Genomic DNA, 19,622 nt, shown 5'->3' with positions numbered 1-19,622 from the left:
TTCAAAAAATTGAAAAATTAAAGAAGAGAGAATAGACATAAAAACATGTAAATAAGGGAGAATCTATGTTAAATTACAATTTTTTTTCCTCTTCATCATTTCGTTTACTATGTTAAATTACAATTTTTTTTTCTTTTCATCATTCCGTTCTTTTATTCCACCATCTCTAAAAACCCCACCAATCGATAGACCCTTCTCTACTTATCTCCCTTTTCCTCGTCTTTTCATCTTTCCTCTATATAGTCATTATTGACCTCCTATACCATTTTCCATCCACCAAAACGCACCAACGCAACCCCGTTGACACTTAACAATCTCGAAAGTTGCTGCTAGCCACTTTTCCACCACAATCATTGCAATCCTAGTGATCATTAGGGGTGAGTATAGTCTGGATTAGAATAAAATCAAGATCAATCCGTTATTTACGGTTCTTGAAAAATTGAAATCAATCCAACCCATTTAAATCGTGGAACCAATTCAATCTGTTTAAATCGTGAAACCAATTCAATCCGTTTAAATCGTGAAACCAATCCAAACCAATCTATTTAGACACGGATTAGATCGGCTTAGGACCACAGATTCACATATTTAAATAACAAAAAAATATATAGAACATTTTAATTTCATAAAACACATAAACATAATATCATATTAGTTCCACAATAACAATACCTCTTTCCATAATAACGACATACCGTTTTAGAATTTAAATAAGCATAAGCAAACTGGTTCGACTGTAAATATTTAGATAATTACAAATTAAAACTAAAAACCAACAAACAAAAACAATAAAATAAGATACTATACGGGTTTAGGTTTTACATAAAATAAGAAAAGATACTATGTGGGGGTGTATAATATAAACATAGGTTATTTATATACGGTCCGGACCAATTTCAATCTGAAACCGAGAGGTTCAATCTAGAACCGATCCGTGGACTATGAATTTTTAATTTTTCAATCCGGAACCGAACTACGGATTCAAATCGGATCAAATTTTACAAATTCCTTACTTAGCCATAGTGATCATATCACAATCATCACTATCCAGGTTTATCTCTTTCAATTTGGAGATCCAATCCAAATTTTGGGTAGCAAAGCGTAGAGGAAGGATCCTTGATAGTTGGTTAAGATAGAGAAAGAATGTTGGCGTGAACAGAAAGTGGAAGGGTTGAATAGGGGGGTTGCGTGCTGAGTATGGTTAGAGAGAGGCTTAGGTGGTAGGGAGGGACTAGAGTAGTTAAAAGGGTGTAGAAGGAATTGAATAAAAAAGAAGGGTTTGAGAAAGGATTGTAGTGGTGGATGTGATGGCGAGAGTTGACCGACGAAGTTGCAAGGGAGTAAATGAAGGGAAATGATGGGGGTTGTCGATGATGAAAAGAAAATGGTACAATGGAAATGATCAACCTCTCACTTAACATTTTTCCAAATATTTTTAATGGAACTATCCAATTCGGATAAGTTTAACAAGCATTCTTTGTCAAATTAGCTATTCTACAACTTCAATTTGATTTAAATTTTGATTAACAATGATTTTGTTCAATTTTGAACTTAATTTAAATTTTGATTAACAAAGATAATTTGGTTAATTTATTTTAACTATTAATTTTGACATTAGACAAATACTAACATGGATACAATGTAATTTTTAAAATGTGTAAGAAAATTTGTATCAAATCTAAAACTCAAGGGATTTCGATGTAATTTACTTATTTATTTATTGTTATATTTAATGAGGCTTTAATTATTTTCCTTTTTTTAAAAAAAAAACGGACGAAACGTTGGACGTTTTGCGGCAAAATCATCATTATCAACAGCAACATTGTTTTCAACACGTTTATAAGCAGAAGCAAGAGTAGCAGACTTCCTCCAAAACCCTAATAAACTCCCCCAATCCATTAGCCCTAACACTGTCTCTGTGTCTGTCAATGGAGGAAGCAAAAGATACAGCAGCATCGAGGAACCCAAACCCCAAAGAGTCAGTTGTGTGCGAAGAGTGCAAAGTGGAGGCGTCAAAATACAAATGTCCAGGTTGCTCTATACGCTCCTGTAGTCTTCCGTGTGTCAAAGCTCACAAAGAGCGCACTGCTTGTACTGGAAAGCGCCAACAGACTCACTTCGTTCCTCTCTCTCACTTCGATGATAATCTCCTCCTATCCGGTACCAAATTCCATATTTCTCCTCAAAATTCATTATCCCTATCATGTTTTTTAAACCGCTTTCAGATTTTTGGCAGTTCTTCAAACTTTAATAACCTAAATACTTTGGAGTCGTATCTGTATCAGATATTGATACTGTATGAAGCATGTATACGGGTATGAGTATTAGTATGATATGGTTGATATGGTGAAATCTAAAATAACTATGGTACAGGTATGGCTGCGTACATTTGTAAAAAATATTTATTTTTGATTTGGGTAACACAAAAATTAATTATATTGTTTAGTTTGTTAAGATCCAATCTACAATTCACATTTAACGCCAAAAAGTGAAGGTATAAATCAAAATTAAATATCATTGTATTAAATAATATACAAACGATAGCTTAATTTTAAAATCATACTAAGCATTGAAATAAATACATAAATAAATTCCAATGAAACTAATTTTATCTATGTATTAGAAGAAAATATTGTTTCGACTATGACTTGGGTATACACTAGATACGTCTAGGGTACGACAATAATTAAGAAGAAAAAATTCAGTATATATGCTGAAATACCATACGAAATATCAGTACTCGGTATGGGTTCTATATGTTTATCGAAGAAGCCATGCTTCATACTTGTGGGCACAAATCCAATATTTGTAATCAATTATCTCTAATGTTGAGAGGTATTAAATACTTTTTGGATACCTAGGTTTTGTATCTGAACTATTATGAAATTGAGCGTGTAATAATTCTTGAATAGCATTGTAGTAATTGTTAGGATAAATATAACAATAATTTTTCAATACTTTTCATAATTCTTAGATATGCAAAAAAATATAATGATACTTGCGGATAATCGTGTCCGATGTGGCCAAACGAGCTGATTTGGAAAGATGGTAGACACTTAGATGACTCGGGATCACTGGAGGTAGAGGAGAGAGCTGAAGCAATCTTAGAAGAGAGAGGGTGACAATGGAGGTTTGCTATGCTTGAGAGAGAGAGAGAGAGAGATTTGTATGACATGTGTTGATGGCTTGATACATTGTTTAATGGAGACTCCTTTATATAGGGAGGGATCTCTTGACATTGTCAAGAGAAGTCATTGGATCCTGATAGCGTCGGGGGACCAGTGGATCTTTTGTGTCCGTGCAACAGTATCATGCATATGATAATATTACGAGCCATGGTACGAATGTCGAGCATGCAAGATATACACGTCATAGTTACAGGCTGCTGGTTGCAGTGGTGAAACCTCTCTCATCTAAGACCAGTCAAGTGTCCCTGAGCAGGGACCTTGATGATCCCTCACCTCTACAGGTCCTTTAATGATCCCTGGTGGAGCTCCTAAGCCCTGCTCCTGGCTGAGGTTATTTTGGAACTAAGTGTAGTTAGAGATGGATCGCGTACATGATCAATCTCACTTGGTAGTGGACTTAGATCTTGGGAGAAGTGGGATGCTACATGCAAATTGGAGACCTGATCATACTTGTGGATTGAGAGAGATGGATCCTACATTTGGATCTAGAGGTGGGATCCTATATGTGGATCGGGAGGTGGATCCTACATGTGGATCCTAGAGATTGTGAGATCCTATCATCCTAAGCAAATTTGTGGTGACATGTGAATGACACGTAATGAAGATCTGTGTTACATGGACTCGCCACTTTGGGGCGAAGTACCCGTGTCGACACGACACGACACGGGTGCGGGTGTGGGATCTGTGTCGGATTCGTCTATTCTCTATCGGACACGGCACACAGCAAAAGAAATGAAAGAGGTGAGAGCAAGAGATTACCTGGTCGAATGATCTAGTCGAAGCTCCACCAGTCGAAGCTCCACCAATCGAAGCTCCATCCAGCGATCCAGGCGAAGATCGAAGCGCTGTCAGTCGATCGAACAGCCGAACACCCCCAAACGACTCTCTCTCTATCTCGCTTTCTCTCTCTCCCTCGCAATCGCAATCGCAATCGCAATCGCGATCGATCGCTTCCTTTGTTGCGCTTCTCTCCCTCTCTCTCTCTCTCTCTCTCGTCCCTGTCTCTTGATTCATATCTATATTCGTATATATCTATTCTAATCTATATTCGTACTATATTCGTATATATCTATATAAAATAATAATAGGTACATATCTATATAAAATAATAATAGTTAATAACTATTATTATAATAACTATAATAATAACAATTATTATTATATATTATATAATAATTATTGTATAATATATAATATATTTATAAGATAATACATACTTATATATATTAATAAAAATAAATAAACGCATATATGTAAAATAATTATTTGTTATTTGTATAACGTAACTCATCTTAATAACTATATTTAAAAAATATATATATATTTAACGTATCCCCGTACCCGTATCCAAATTTGGATACATATCCACGTATCCTTAATTTTTAATTTTGAAATATCCGACTCTTAGATACGCACCCGCACCCGATCCTCGTACCCGCGTCCGTGTAACTTAGATGAAGATAAGCCCATGTACTGACAATACTAAAATCGAATTTCAACAATTAAACGAGAAAATGAATTTGTGTACAACACTCTTAAGAAATGTAAGAATGAGAAGTACAAGGGCAACATTTTAGATTTAATATTGAAATTAAATTTTTATAGGACTTAATGAAAAGAAATATAAACTAACAACCGACTAGGAAACTAGTATATAAACCAAACTAAGGGTGGGTGGGTTTGGGGTTGGCTTTTTTAGTGATATTTTTGGCTTTTTTTAGAAGCTACAAAAGCTAGCGTGTTTGGGAAGTTACTAAAAATGCTAGTGTGTTTGTGAGTGAAAAAAATTGATGTAAATTTGACTTTTTCAGCTGATGACAAACAACTTAGTAGCTTTTTTGACTTCTTGGCCTTTTTAGCAAAAGCTGCCTTTTTTTTTAATCATTACCCCAAACGCCCACCAAGTTTCAAGTGGGGTTGGCTGCACGAATCCTTTTAAACTGTTACATAATTCTTACTAATTCTTTTTCACCATTTTTTGAGCTTATATATAATACATTAATATATATATATATATTTTGTGAATGTATCCTAGCCGTACCATCATCTTATTTTTTTTAGGTTTTGTCATATCACCATATAAGTATTGTATCATATCCGCATCCCATATCCTGTGTCAGTAATCCACATCCTCATTTGTGCTTCACATTTAATAACGTTCGTTGAAGTTCTGAAAAAGCAAAGACTAGTATAAACTGCTTGACAAATTTTGCCATTTTCTGTCAATACATATATATATATATATGTCAGTTGGCTGTGATATGCTTGTGGAATATTGCTTCTTTCGTTTTCATGGTTCCTTTTACAAACTTTGATTCTTGATGCTTTCATTGGGAAGTTTTCTAATTTTATTTATTTATTATTCCTATAGCATTCTTCAAGGTAGCAAATAATTAGGTTGATTGTTGTTTGGATTTAAATTCTAAACATTGTTCTTGTGTTTGAGATTACCGTTATATATAGTTTATATTCTCTTCATAAAGTTAGACCACTTTTGTTTCTTTTGTTAAGTTATAAAGAGTTCACACAGGTGAATTATAATTTTCTTTTGGAAGTATGCTATTATCTTCTACTTTGAATTCCACTTTCATGGTTTTGAAATTTTTTCTTCATGTGTAGATTATAATATGCTTGAGGATGTTAAGAGGGTGTCTGAGTCTGCTCAGAGAATGAGAGTCAAGTTGTTCAAATATTCTCATTTTAGGCTTCCTTTCCATCTGAAAAGCCTTCGGAGTGCCGCAGCAAGTCGTGGGACAAAACTTCTATTTCTTTCAAGTGGAATGTCAAAGAGAGAGACAAATCAGTCTTCTTACAACAACAGGTAATTATTTATCTCATGAGAGACAAATCACTCTTTAATCTCACTTTTCCACATTGTCTCCAATTTGTCACATGTCTCTTTCCCTTTCTCTCAATTTTTTTATTCCTTTCTTCTGTGAGGTAGATTGGCTTATATATATAGTGGGAATGTTAGAGTTATTTTCTTTTTTGTTGTAGCCTTTGCCTTGTACTCATTTTCTTTTAAATTTTTGCCCTTTATATTGGATTTTTACTCTCTTTTATGTTCATTTTTTTTAACAAAAAAAAAAAAAAAAAGAAGAAAAAGAGAGAGAATAAACTCATAAAAGGAGAACTTCGGAATATGTGTTTCAAAGTACAAATGCTGGGCCATTGGCCTTCTTTGATAGTGGAGGAAACTAAAATCCATATTGCACTGGAGGAACTTCCAACTATATTTTTGAAGTTGCAGTAGTATTTCTCTTTTGGCTAAATTTCACTGCCCTCCTATCAAATAAGTTTAGTTGAGATAACAGTGTTACGACCCCATACTGCCCCAAATAGGTTAGTGCAGTGACCGGCCAATAAGGGCCTAACTTACAAAACAAGTTGGACTATTGTGATAGTTGGGGCAAGATTTTCATTTTGAGTCGCGGAAGCTATTAATTTCTTTAATTGAGTCCATTTGAAACATCCATTTAGAGGAGTGCATAACTATATGAAATAAAACATACATCATTCTTGATTACATTATTTAATTGTTTTACTAGGAGTACGACTGTTCAAAAATGCATTTCTTCCAAAGCTAAGTACAGTTTCTTTCTCACAAGCATTTACATATAACTTTAAGAAGCAAAACCTTCCATGACTCGTCTCTTTCATCTACATACATACAAGGGAGAGGGGTGGGCCAAAGCCCAGTGAATAGTACTATAACAAAGTGGTTAAATGAATGGACATCAATAACTTTTTCCCAAACATTAGCTTATTGATATAAAAGTTCCATACAATTCAAAGCGTATCATTTCATGGGCTTTAATCAAAATGAATCATATCATATCATAGGCTTTCATCAAAGCATGCCATATGCTTAACAAAAACTTTAACATTTTGAAATATGATAATGCACATCTAACGAAACATGTATATGGAACACATGAATAGTCAGCCCGGATACTGATTAAACAAGCCCACCCACAGGTGATAGAGGAGATCTCAATTGACGGTCATTGGCATGCTTACGGTCCCCCAATGACTAGGACTAATAAGAGGATGTCATCTGTATATAGTTGTTACAAAAACATAGGATATCCATTTGTAATAAAACATTTCAATGTATATCAAGGCATAGCATAACTTGATTTTCCAAAACATAAGTTTGAACGAAACTTTGAAATAATACTACTCACCGATGGCTCTTAGAAAAGGGGAATGACTTCCAAAGATGTAACCTACACAAGTACAATACAAGCAATGAAATACGGTCCAAGGCAACATAATATTACTCTTTTCGGTTTTAATTTGAGTGTGTGCTAGTTTAGGTTCAATTCATTCCTTTAACTACACTCTTTCCAGTCAATTTTCAAGTCTCATTTAAGTTCATTTCATATTCTGACTAGGCGATATGAGGCCCAACAAGTCTAAAAGATGAAAAAGGGACAAATCTGGGCTGGTGCCTTGTTGGCCGCATGTGCAGAGCCTCTGGGCCGCACGTGCAGATTGCTGCAGTAACAAATGAAGGCTGGCTGCACGTGTGAGCTGCACGTGCCGAGGTCTGCGACTGGTTTTTTGATTCAACTTCAAATGGGCATATCTCTCTTATCCGGATTCGATTTTGGGCGATTCTTGAGTCTAAATTTAAGCCCTAGAAGTCTAGTTTCTAGTAGTAGTGGTCTCCTAAGTTACACGGACGCGGGTACGAGGATCGGGTGCGGGTGCGTATCTAAGAGTCGGATATTTCAAAATTAAAAATTAAGGATACGTGGATATGTATCCAAATTTGGATACGGGTACGGGGATACGTTAAATATATATATATTTTTTAAATATAGTTATTAAGATGAGTTACGTTATACAAATAACAAATAATTATTTTACATATATGCGTTTATTTATTTTTATTAATATATATAAGTATGTATTATCTTATAAATATATTATATATTATACAATAATTATTATATAATATATAATAATAATTGTTATTATTATAGTTATTATAATAATAGTTATTAACTATTATTATTTTATATAGATATGTACCTATTATTATTTTATATAGATATATACGAATATAGTACGAATATAGATTAGAATAGATATATACGAATATAGATATGAATCAAGAGACAGGGACGAGAGAGAGAGAGAGAGAGAGAGAGGGAGAGAAGCGCAACAAAGGAAGCGATCGATCGCGATTGCGATTGCGATTGCGATTGCGAGGGAGAGAGAGAAAGCGAGACAGAGAGAGAGTCGTTTGGGGGTGTTCGGCTGTTCGATCGACTGACAGCGCTTCGATCTTCGCCTGGATCGCTGGATGGAGCTTCGACTGGTGGAGCTTCGACTAGATCATTCGACCAGGTAATCTCTTGCTCTCACCTCTTTCATTTCTTTTGCTGTGTGCCGTGTCCGATAGAGAATAGACGAATCCGACACAGATCCCACACCCGCACCCGTGTCGTGTCGTGTCGACACGGGTACTTCGCCCCAAAGTGGCGAGTCCATGTAACACAGGTGGTCTCACATCCAAATTCCAACTATTCAAGCAGATTTGGTCGAATTAGTGGCAGCAACTCACTTTTCTCTTAATCATTTCAAGCCAAATTATTTCCTAACTAGGTTTCCTTTTATTTCTTCCTATTTCCTTCAATTAAAGGCATCTGAACATGATATTTTTAAATACAAAACACACAAAAATGTAGGATACTTAGTTAAAAGATTCTACACAAAACCCTTTGATTTACTCAAGCAAATGATTGAATTCCTACAAATTCTTCTTAACCTAGCTTCTTTTCATCTCTTTTTCATTCCCCCTTAGTTTTATTCTTTCAAGAACCTATCCTAAATTATTTTCTTGTTGGTTAATATATAAATCATGTAAAAGAGGGTGGAATTTCATACCTTATGTTTATTTTTCCTTGATTTTTAAGCTAAGAAATGAAGTTCTCTAGTTTCTTTCCTCCTCCTCTATCTCATCTCTCTTCTAAGGATTTCTGAGAATTCAGCAGCTCGTTCTCTATTTTCCTTCAATTTTTCTTATTTTTTTTTAATCAGTATGGAGGCACTTGTCTCCCTAAGGCATGTTGTCATCCAAATCTTTATCTCTACTTTTTATGGTTTTATCAAGAAGTGGGACACTTGTCTCTCAAGGGTGAAGTGTCTTCCTAATCGCTCAATTAGTCTAATTAATCATGCTTAGTATTAATTAATCTAGATTAGTCTCTTATCGTCATTAAGTTAATTAATCTCGATTAGGTTTAATTAATCCTGCTTAATATTTGGCAAAAGTGTCCGAAAGGCTCTACTCATTGGACCTAAACTATTAAGATCCTCAGTTAAGGTTTCTAAAATATCTATGGCATTCTAAATTCAAGTCAAAACCATTCCCCTAACTCCTATTGTTCTCCAAAAGTTCCCACACTTGAGTTCTCTCAACCAAGTATGCTCTAGCTTTAAGTCTTCTACGTTTAACACATGTATTCATTCTAAATTTCCTACCAATTACATTCGTCTTCGAAGTTTTCACCCTAGCAATCCATATTTCTATCTCTAGTGCATTGTGATGTAATTAAATTAGGGTAAGTATTTGATCGTGCCACATAAAAATGCTTCTGTGTAGTACATACTTGCTTTCTAAGTTCAAAAGGTGACTACTTCCTAACTCTTAACAGTTGACAAGCAAATTTATGTGTTCAAAGCTTCCTAACTATTTATTTCCAAGCTTTACTTTTAAGTATTTTGTATAATGAGATAGCTAATTTCACTTAAGGACATTCGAAGATGGATATGGATGTGGTCATGGCACATGGCATCATTTGGGGTGTTACAAACAGTGAGGCCAACTCATGTTTCAAAATGAGCAAGGACACCTCCCCTGTCATTTGGAGAAATGCAGTTACATTTGTCTGGAAATTGATTTCCAGTTGATGCAATCATCAATAACCCATCATCAAAAGCTTCAGAGAAGCTTTGAAGCTAAGTAGCACATATAAACACAAATATGTAACACAACACGGACATGACATGGACACACTGACACTTGAGAAGCGCTATCACTCTAAGATGGGTGCCGTGTCAGTATCTGTGCTTGACATGCCACATGGCGTGTCAATTTTTTAATTGTTTTTTTTTTTTTTTTTTGGGACACACTAGGGACAATTCATTGACATGTGTGGACACCATTTTATTTTATTTTTTTTGGTTTAACATATAATTTTAGAAAGTTGATTTGGGGTTAAAGTGAAATATAAGGAAACAAAGATATATTTTTGCTAATTCTTTGAAAATCGATTACTCATGTCCATGCACGTGTTCGTGTTTCTTGGGTTGACACGATAATTTTCAAAAAATGCAAGATACAATAATTACATTATAATAAATGGTAAACAACTATAGAACATTGAAATAAATGTTTTAGAACATATTTAGAGTTTACAAGTTTCGTTATGAAGAATGTAGAAAATTGTTATTAATAAGAGATTCATCACATAGGTTGTGTTTAGAAGGTCTAAAGTGTTCGTGAAACTATGAAGCGTGGATATGAATATAGGACACTGATACGATACAATATACAACAAAATCTAAAAAACAAGATACGGGCATGGCTGTTGAACAAAATTATAGTTTTAATATTATATTATATATGAGCATGAGCTTAAAGAACAGTGAAAAACTATTATTTAGGAATTAGAATTTAGTTTGAGAGCCAATAGTTAGTGTACTTTTTTAAATGGATACGTTTATTTAATAAAATTTGAAAAAGTAGAGTACTATTTTAATTTGACTATTTTCTTTTTGGGTAAGAAATAAGAAAATATCGAAAAAATATTCTCATATTTATTCTAACAATTATACTACAATAATATTCAAAAATTATTACAGTTTTAATTTTATAATATTTTGGATAGGTGACCTTAGAGTGTCAAAAAAGTATTTGATATTTCTCAAAATTAATATTAAGTAGCAGATACGTTTAGGAAGTATCAAATATGTATCCACGAGTATCCAAGGAGTATCAATATGACAATATCCAATACGGGCATTATGCAAAACACGACTCCCTTTTAGAAGTATCCATGCTTTATAGCAACGAAATATTTGTAAAGTGTGCGATAAACTAGTTTTGGCATTGCCATCAAAAGATTATTCCAAGCATCAAAGGGCCCAAGCAAGCACTATCTGACACAATAATCATAACTTGTCATGAAAACCTTAAGCAGTAGTGATGGTGGCATTTGCATTGGTGGGAATGGCAATTAGGTGGTTTTTAGGTTTGGAGAGAAAGGGAGAGGGGAAAGGGAAAGGGAAAGGTAGGGGGATGTTTGGTTGTGATAATAGGATAGGTTTTGAGGGGTGGGATGTTTGGGTTATGATTATTTGCTACAAGGATAAGAATAGAGATAAGAGTAGAAGGTTAAAATTAAATTTTCTATCAATGATCATCTATGAAGCACCGACACTTGAAAATAGGCACCGTAGCCGTATTAGACACATATGGATACAATGAGGACACGAGGGGAAATGCGTAGGCTACGTCACGTGGCATGTCTATTTTCAATTAAGAGTTTTATTTTAAATTTTCAAAGCTAATTTTGGGGTTATATTATAATATTTGAAAACATGAGGGTTGAATTTAAAAAAAATATAGAACTCATATCAAAATCAAACCATCGACACAATGATATAGAGCTAAACACAGTTGCGAAGTTGAGTAATTGGCTTCTAACGATCCTTGAAGCCCTAACGAAACACACACCTAGTCTCTCAATGATTTAACTCTAGTGTGTTTTTTTTTTATAATTTTTTTTTTTAAATTTTTAAATTTTTTTATAATGTTAAATTAGTGTTGATTTTCATTACTTGTTTCTTTATGGATGTAATGTTATTAGGAATGTAAACGGTTTGGTTTGGTTGGGATTAAGGGAGAATTTAACACTGAACCAAACTCTTCGAGTTTTTTAGTGGAGAAACCAAAATAGACCGCCGCATGATACAATTTATTTTATCAGTTTTGTCGGTTTTGTATAGGGAAAGGATTCTTTTGAGATTTTAAAGTGTTTCATAAAAATTTTGTAAAATCTCAGATCGAAAATAAATGAAGAAAAATGGTGGAAGTTCTATAAATATATTCCTCCCTAATTTTATGTTCTAATGCTCGAAGGATTAAAATATAATAGTACTTAAACATAATATTTCATTCGGTACGGTTTATATTGGTGTAAAATTTTTCAAAATCGAAACAGACTATAAGTTATGAAAAATAGACTGAAAATTGAAATTCTAGTCGGTCTTGAGTGGTTGGTTCAGTTATGTCGGGTTTTCTTAGACCCCTAAATATTATATATATAGAAGAAAAAATATAAAATTATATTTTTTTGTTGTATCCTCTTTATGTCCGTGTCCTAATTTTTTAAAAATAGCTTTAGTGTCCCGTGTTCATGTCCATGATGCTTTATAAATGGTCGTTACTACAACTCTAATTGGGGAGAGTAGTGTAATTTCAAAAACTATAGGGGAGGTCTTTGTAATTATCAGATACCTTACGCGAGGTTCATGTATTATTTATTGTAAGAATTTATGTATTATTGATTGATGTTACAAGATTGATGTATTACAAGATTGATTAATTACAATTCCTATACAATCTATATATAGAAGAAAATGTGGTAGTAGGTGTAGTGGAGGTGATAGTGGGTTAGGTGAAGTGGAGTGTGTGGTGAAGTGGAGGTAGGTGAAGTGGAGTGTGTAGTGGAGTAGGTGAAGATAAAGATGGGAAATTCTAACAGCCCCCCGCAAACTCAAGGAGGAGAGAAACTAACCAACTTGAGTTTGGAGAGAGTAACAAAACAAGAAAATACATAAAAATAAAAAAGGATAGGAGACACTGTATGGTCGTGTCAGACCGTTGGTGAAGACACTGAATGGTGGTGTCATAACGTTGTAGAGGACACTGTATGGGGGTGTCATAACGTTGTAGAGGACACTGTATGGGGGTGTCATAACGTTGTAGAGGACACGGTATGGTGATGTCATAATGGTGTAGAGGACACTGGATGGCGGTGTCAGACCGCTGTAGAAGACAGTTTATGGGGTCATGTCGGACCGTTGTAGAAGACAGTTTATGGGGTCATGTCGGACCGTTGTAGAAGACAATGTTGTGACAGTTTACGGAGTCTTGCTGGACCCTTGTAGAAACTAACCGGAATCAATGTCGGGACAGTTTACAGAGTCTTGTCGGACCCATAAAGGAGCTAACCGGAATCAATGTCGGGACAGTTTACAGAGTCTTGTCGGACCCATAAAAAATCGCATCCTCAAAAGGTGCGCTCAATTTTTTAAAAAGGCGTGCCATCAAAAGGCGTGCCCAATCCATAAAAAGGCGTGCCATCAAAAGGCGTGCCCAATTCATCAAAAGGTGTGCCGGACATGATGGCGAGGCACGTGGGCGCCTTGGCTTGCGTGCCCGTTTGTCGGCTGGTGGCAAGAGGCGCGCGATGCGCGTGGCTGCCTTGGCTATTTAACCAAGACGAAGGCTGAGGCTGAGGCATACCATTCTGAAACCTCTGAAACCAACCCTTCTCTGAAAAACTCTGCCTCTTTGGAGAGAGAAACTGTGGAACATTTTGTAGCCCAGAAAAATGGCTTCGTCTTCCCGTGGGCTGCTCACCCTCTTTCCCGACCTCAACGAGTCAACAAGAGAGAGAACTGGTGCGGTGGCACTGGAAACTCAACCAAGCGCCCCGGAGTTTGCTCCGTTGAACTTTCCGATGCGGTCGATGGAGCAAAGAATGGCAGTGCAGTCGGATGTGGAGGCCAATCAGTATACTCTGAAGGCATGTGTGGAAAGCATGACGGCGGTCACAAACTTGTCGAACCGGCTGCAGAGTAGGACAAATGAGGTGCAGCATTTAAACTCCCAGCTGGCTCTGCTCCAACGCATGTATAAGGATGCGCGAGCAGAGATAAGCGTGCTAAGGGCAGAAAACAAGGAGCTGAAGCGGAAGGCCACCGTGATGTTCCGATTTGGAGGGCCGCCATATGCTGCAGTGGAGGAGCAGGGAGTAGTGATCATGCCCAGTGGAGGGGGAAACACGGAGGCAACACCGGCAAGGGCCGCGCAGGACGGAGGCAAGAAGAAGAGACCGGCGGCAGAGTAGAGAAGAAAAATCATGCCTGTGGATGGGGTTGTTTTGTGTGTTTTGTGTTTGTTGTTGTTGTTGGTGGTTGTTTTTTTTTTTTTTTTTTTTTTTTTTTTTTTTTTTTTTTTGGTGTAAAATGCTGATCGGGGTTGATCCCTGGTAGAAATAAAATGAGTGTATTGTGCAAATTCGAATGGTTTGAAGGTACAAGAGCAGAAAAATTAGATCGAATGAATTTTTTTTTTTTTGGTTTTTTTTTTTTTTTTTTTTTTTTTTTAAATAATAAAAAATGGAGATTCAAGGAAAAGTTGTGCTGTGGAAAGAAGAAAAAGAAAAAGTAGCACCCACGTGAGTCCCATCTAAGTTGTACATATATAAGATAAAAAAAAAGTTTTGGACGGTGGAAAAAAAAAAATATATATATATATTTTTTATTTTTTATTTTATTTTATTTTATTTTATTTTATTTTATTTTTTTAGGATGTAATAATAATAATAATAATAGAGAGAGTGGGGGACATGATGATGAGAATAAAAGGAATAAAAGAACAAAAAAGTGGTTGTGATGTGGTTGATGTTTGTGCTCGGTGGACTATTTATTTTTTATTTTAACTTTCTGAAAAATCACATGGGTGAGTAAAAGGAAAAAAAAAATAAAGAAATGAAAAGAGGGGACAAAAGTTCGTGTATGTGCATATATATACACTGTTGAATAGTGTACTCTGGTAATACCACTGCCCAATGGTGGAACAGAAACTTCAACTTCCCATATTCCCTCAGAAATCACTTTCAAAACACAGAATGCTTTGCCTGAGGGTTTAAAGTAGAAACTCACTACCCACTTGAAGATGGCTTCGATTTGGAAGAAATCTCAATCGAGTAAACGGGTGAAATCATGAGTGCGAAACTACCCACGGAAATGTGGTTGGTGAGCTGATTCAGAAACTAGAGGAAGAGACTGGGCTTGATGACAGTATTGTGTGCTCTCGCAATCCTTTGAATCGAAAGCTTTACCCTCTTCGCTTGCAGCTGCCTCCCAACAATGCCACCATGCATGTTGTTGTAATTGAAGGAGACGGCGACGTGGGACTGGGCGGCGAGGTAGTAGACCTCGTCGGGGAGGATGGTGTCGAGCCAGCGGCGAAGAGAGGTCGGCGTAGTGGAGCTTCATGAGGGCCTTGTTAGTGAAAAAATTCAAGGTATGTGTAGAGGTCCGGCGGGCGGCCAAGGCGAGGCTGCCGCCCGCCGGTGAAGCAGAATTACTAGTTTCTCAAGCTTGCTCTGATACCATGTAAGAATTTATGTATTATTGATTGATGTTACAAGATTGATGTATTACAAGATTGATTAATTACAATTCCTATACAATCTATATATAGAAGAAAATGTGGTAGTAGGTGTAGTGGAGGTGATAGTGGGTTAGGTGAAGTGGAGTGTGTGGTGAAGTGGAGGTAGGTGAAGTGGAGTGTGTAGTGGAGTAGGTGAAGATAAAGATGGGAAATTCTAACATTTATTTTTAGCATTTAGCGGGTAAGGGATGGTTTTTGTGCTAAAGGATCTTGAAACTTTGCATTTTGTAATATTCCTTATGGTGTTCTTGGCCTCAATTTGGTTTGTGAAGTGTCAACTATTGCATTCTTTTTTTGTTATTACAATTTTTGTACATGGTTTTATTTTTTTTTTATATTTATTTATCGCATATCTATTGGCATTGAACAAGATTTTAGTTCCTAAGAAATTTTAAATTTCTTAAAATGTATTACAGGAAGAAATTCATCTCTTGGACAATTGAGTGGCGGTTTCATTCAACAGATGTTGTGTTGATTGACCATGGGTGAGCTGTTTTACCTGTTTGAATCTCTGAGAGAACTTTTGTGTCCTATATCTTTCATCCTTACTGAGCAATTTGTCAGTATTTCATTTGTGAATAATGCAGCGTTGGCATATATGCTCACAGACCTCATCCAATTGTTTTTGTTGCAGAGTAGATGAAAATACGCCTCTCTGTTCAGTGATTGAGAACCATTTGAGGCCTGGTCCATGGAAACATCGGCTGAGGCAATTCTGTGAGGAGACACTGGGCTCTCTCAAATTATTCATCCGTAAATATCCCAAGGTTTCTTTTTCCTTCTCACTATTTCTGTGTGATGCTAGTTTAATCTCTCTTCTCGTAATATTGGGTGACATTGTAAAGAGCAAAAAAGTTTGCCAGATTGGGAGTTGGGGCCACCATAAATGTCTCATATTACAGGATGACGAACAACCATGCCTGGTCTTCCCTTTGTTTTCCCATCTTACAAGAAGGGGGTAGTCACTTGGGTTGGGTTGTACTCAAGCTTTTTTGTTTCCTACCTAAAGGCATTTACATCAGGTGCTAATGGCATTTAGAATTGGGCTAGAATTGAGGCATTGGGTAGTTCAATGTGAACTGAGTTAGCTTTGTGTTTTATTGTTCTAACTTATTTTGTAAGTGGTCATATCCACAGCTTAGCGTAGCTCTTGGGCTCTCCACTTGTCCAACCTCCATACCCACCTAAAAATAAAATAACAAAAAAAACAACAACATAAAACTCCATGCAGGAGTATATTAATAGACATTTGCACATTTTAATAGAAAGTATGCCCACTTTAGTCCTATGGAATGGGAAGATTGGGTACAGATCTAACCTTTGACATAATTTGCAAAAAAATTGCTGCCCTCAGGTTTGAACCCACAACCTCAAAGTTAATATAGGTTGAGTTTTAACCACAGAATCAATGGCCCCTGTTATTTGGACATTTTAATATGATAAAAATGTTTAATTCAATTGCCTCGATCCAATTTGGCTAGAGTAAAATAAGAGAATTTGCGGTTGGAGGTGAGCCTATTTGTGAATGTTGTGCTACTTAATTTATATTGGATTTATGTTGGCCCTTGATCCTTTTGGATTAAGCAACTTCTTACCCTTTCTTTGATGTGCAGTATGATATATTCCTTATTGTCCATTCACCGTCTCATGTCTAATCTAATAAAAATAATCATATTATTTCAGGGCCCCAAGGCACCTTTCCGGGAGCTGGACATGAAGGCTCCACTGCGCCAACAATTAGCCAATTTAGTTATTTTGGAGTATCCCGTTGTTCATGTTTATCTCCCTTCGCATAGTTATGATTTTGTAGTCAAGGATGTTATTCCTCATAAAACAGAGATTAAGAGCAATAATCACCCAATTCCAAAGGGTGTGACCTTTAGGGAGGAGGAAATAGAAGATGGCAGTTCAGATCCTCAGATTTTGGATGTCATGAAACATGTTAAACCTGATCCCGTGTTCCAGATTACCAGTAAATATGAGGGAACTGAGAAGGAATTAAATGACAAATTAGACGGGTCATTTTTGGAAAAAGTGGCCCAAGATAATATACACTCGAGCTTGAAGACTAAGGACCCTGGAGTGCTTGAGGGCATGGGTTTTGATTTTGAGCAAGATTTGATTGACACATACTCGGATCTCATTGCGCAAAATAATCCTGATGACTTTCTTGATTTGGAAGGTGTGTTTCCTGAGGGATTCATTGGATTCATCCCAGCTGAGGAGGAGTTAGAGGAAGGGGAGATACCTGGATTTTGAATTATGATTGCTATATTGGTTTCATCTACAATGATGTGGAATCACACTTCTAAATGGTGCGTTGTGCGTCTGTCAAAGAGTTTCTACTAAAGTTCTCTGAATTCAATTTGTTTCATGATGGATTAGAAGATTTTAATCAGTATAAGAATCTCCCTAAAAGGTTCTAGTTTAGTGTGCTACATATTTTTAGTTTGACGGCATAATTTTAGATCTACCATGATTTAGCTTTAGTTGGTTGAGTTTTGTACTTTTTATTTGTTCCTATGGATGTTATTTATTTATTTTTATGGTGGCTATGGTTATGAAGGTTCTTAAAGTGGTGGCATGCTTGTGGAGGTGACAATCTTTTGCTGTATATTTGATCTTATGGAGGCTTGGAAGTATACCTCGGCATTTCCAGTGGATTCGCATGTGAACAGACGATGTTCATTGTTGAGGCTGCGATCTCTAGTTTGTGGGTCTCCCAAATCCACTATTGGTTGCCCTATCAGTGGTTAATTGTTTTGCGATGAGATGTTAGATGTCTCATGATAACGTGTGCTGGTATTGTTATTTTGTGGTCCGTTTGTTGCAATGCCAGAAAATTTGAGTTTTGTTTGTTTCTTTAAAATATTGAGCTGTCACATGAGATAGTTTCAGTTGTTACATACACTTGGAAACTCACTCTCTACCAGCTAATGTTCCAGATTTTGCCAGCATGTGAATCTAAATGCTGTAATGATATTGTCAGATGATTCCATGTTTGAGAAACTAGTTGAAAATTTTGTAAAACTTTTGTGAAATGCGCTAGACATGTATTCCAAACACCTCATCAGTGAAGTAAATCAGCTATCAAATGTCCTCTCACTTTCCCACACCCCCCTTTACTGAAGCAAATACCTGTTGGTATTTCCTCTTTCAACGTCTCCAAATTCTACGCTTATGCAACAGGCTAGGATGGGATATGCCTAGGAGTTAGTTCGGACTTTGCTTGTGTTGTCGACGTTATAATACCAATGACTTGTATGGAATGTGACTTTGGGCTTCTTTGGTGTGACTATTGGCTGCCCGTGCATCGCTAGAGATGTGTTGCTATTGGCCAACATTCACCTTCAATGGTGTTCTGTTTGGTGCAATTCATTTATATGAATTGCTAAGAGTTTATTTATTTATTTATTTTGAAAGTCTGTGATTAACTGTTTGGTGCAATTCGTGTTTATAGTTTTGTTAGTTAAATAAGTTAAAAAAATATGATTACTTACAAATTGGTGAGGGATGTTTTTGACTTTTTATTTTTAAATTATCAATTTTTTAACTACATCTGCCAAGTGGAACGTTTAAGTGCAAAATCTGGACTCTCTGCTGTGCCAACTTGGCTTCATTAAGTCATAACCCAGAAAAACTATATGGTATAATTTTAATTTTTCATCTTTTTGGAAACAAGAGAAACAAATTAAGAAAAAAACCCTTAATTTTCCTTTTTTAGTATAATGACCACTGTCGAAAATTCAAAAAACAGAAGTGTTTTCTCAAGGGGGTGTTTCAAAGGTGTTTCTCTTGGAAATGTGTAGCGAAACAAGGGGTACAAATCAAAATTTCAAATACTCTTCCGCCTTGTTTGATTAATAGGATTAATAGTGAAAGGATTAACAATCTCATAAATTAGTGTAGGATTAGTCATCTAATTAAATTTATAGGATAACCATTTATTA

The 19,622-nt window shown here is 35.9% G+C and overlaps 1 protein-coding gene across 2 annotated transcripts; it reads left to right on the top strand.

The window, feature by feature from the left end:
* The first annotated feature begins 1,765 nt into the window (after positions 1 to 1,765).
* On the top strand, positions 1,766 to 18,702 carry LOC114315616 (HIT-type Zinc finger family protein). Of its 2 annotated transcripts, XR_003647854.2 has the most exons (6): positions 1,766 to 2,160; positions 5,808 to 6,009; positions 16,089 to 16,157; positions 16,307 to 16,439; positions 17,356 to 17,987; positions 18,239 to 18,702. XR_003647854.2 is itself a non-coding variant. In XM_028262220.2 (5 exons), the coding sequence occupies exons 1-5, from the start codon at positions 1,929 to 1,931 to the stop codon at positions 17,929 to 17,931; spliced, it is 1,212 nt and encodes a 403-aa protein (XP_028118021.1). In that variant the 5' UTR covers positions 1,772 to 1,928; the 3' UTR covers positions 17,932 to 18,247. The 2 variants fall into 2 exon arrangements, 1 of the variants encoding a protein (XP_028118021.1); XM_028262220.2 differs by having other exon boundaries at positions 1,772 to 2,160; positions 17,356 to 18,247.
* Positions 18,703 to 19,622: the final 920 nt, after the last annotated feature.

Source organism: Camellia sinensis, chromosome 5, assembly GCF_055761805.1.
Source record: "Camellia sinensis isolate YWXY chromosome 5, ASM5576180v1, whole genome shotgun sequence".
NCBI classification, from domain to species: domain Eukaryota; kingdom Viridiplantae; phylum Streptophyta; class Magnoliopsida; order Ericales; family Theaceae; genus Camellia; species Camellia sinensis.
This window is presented reverse-complemented; position numbering and strand designations above follow the sequence as displayed.

Coding starts and splice junctions, on each gene's coding strand:
- LOC114315616 (XM_028262220.2), top strand. CDS start 1,929: ATGGAGGAAGCAAAAGATACAGCAGCATCGAGGAACCCAAACCCCAAA. Junction 2,161..5,807: donor TGATAATCTCCTCCTATCCG/GTACCAAATTCC, acceptor CTTCATGTGTAG/ATTATAATATGCTTGAGGAT. Junction 16,440..17,355: donor TCATCCGTAAATATCCCAAG/GTTTCTTTTTCC, acceptor ATATTATTTCAG/GGCCCCAAGGCACCTTTCCG.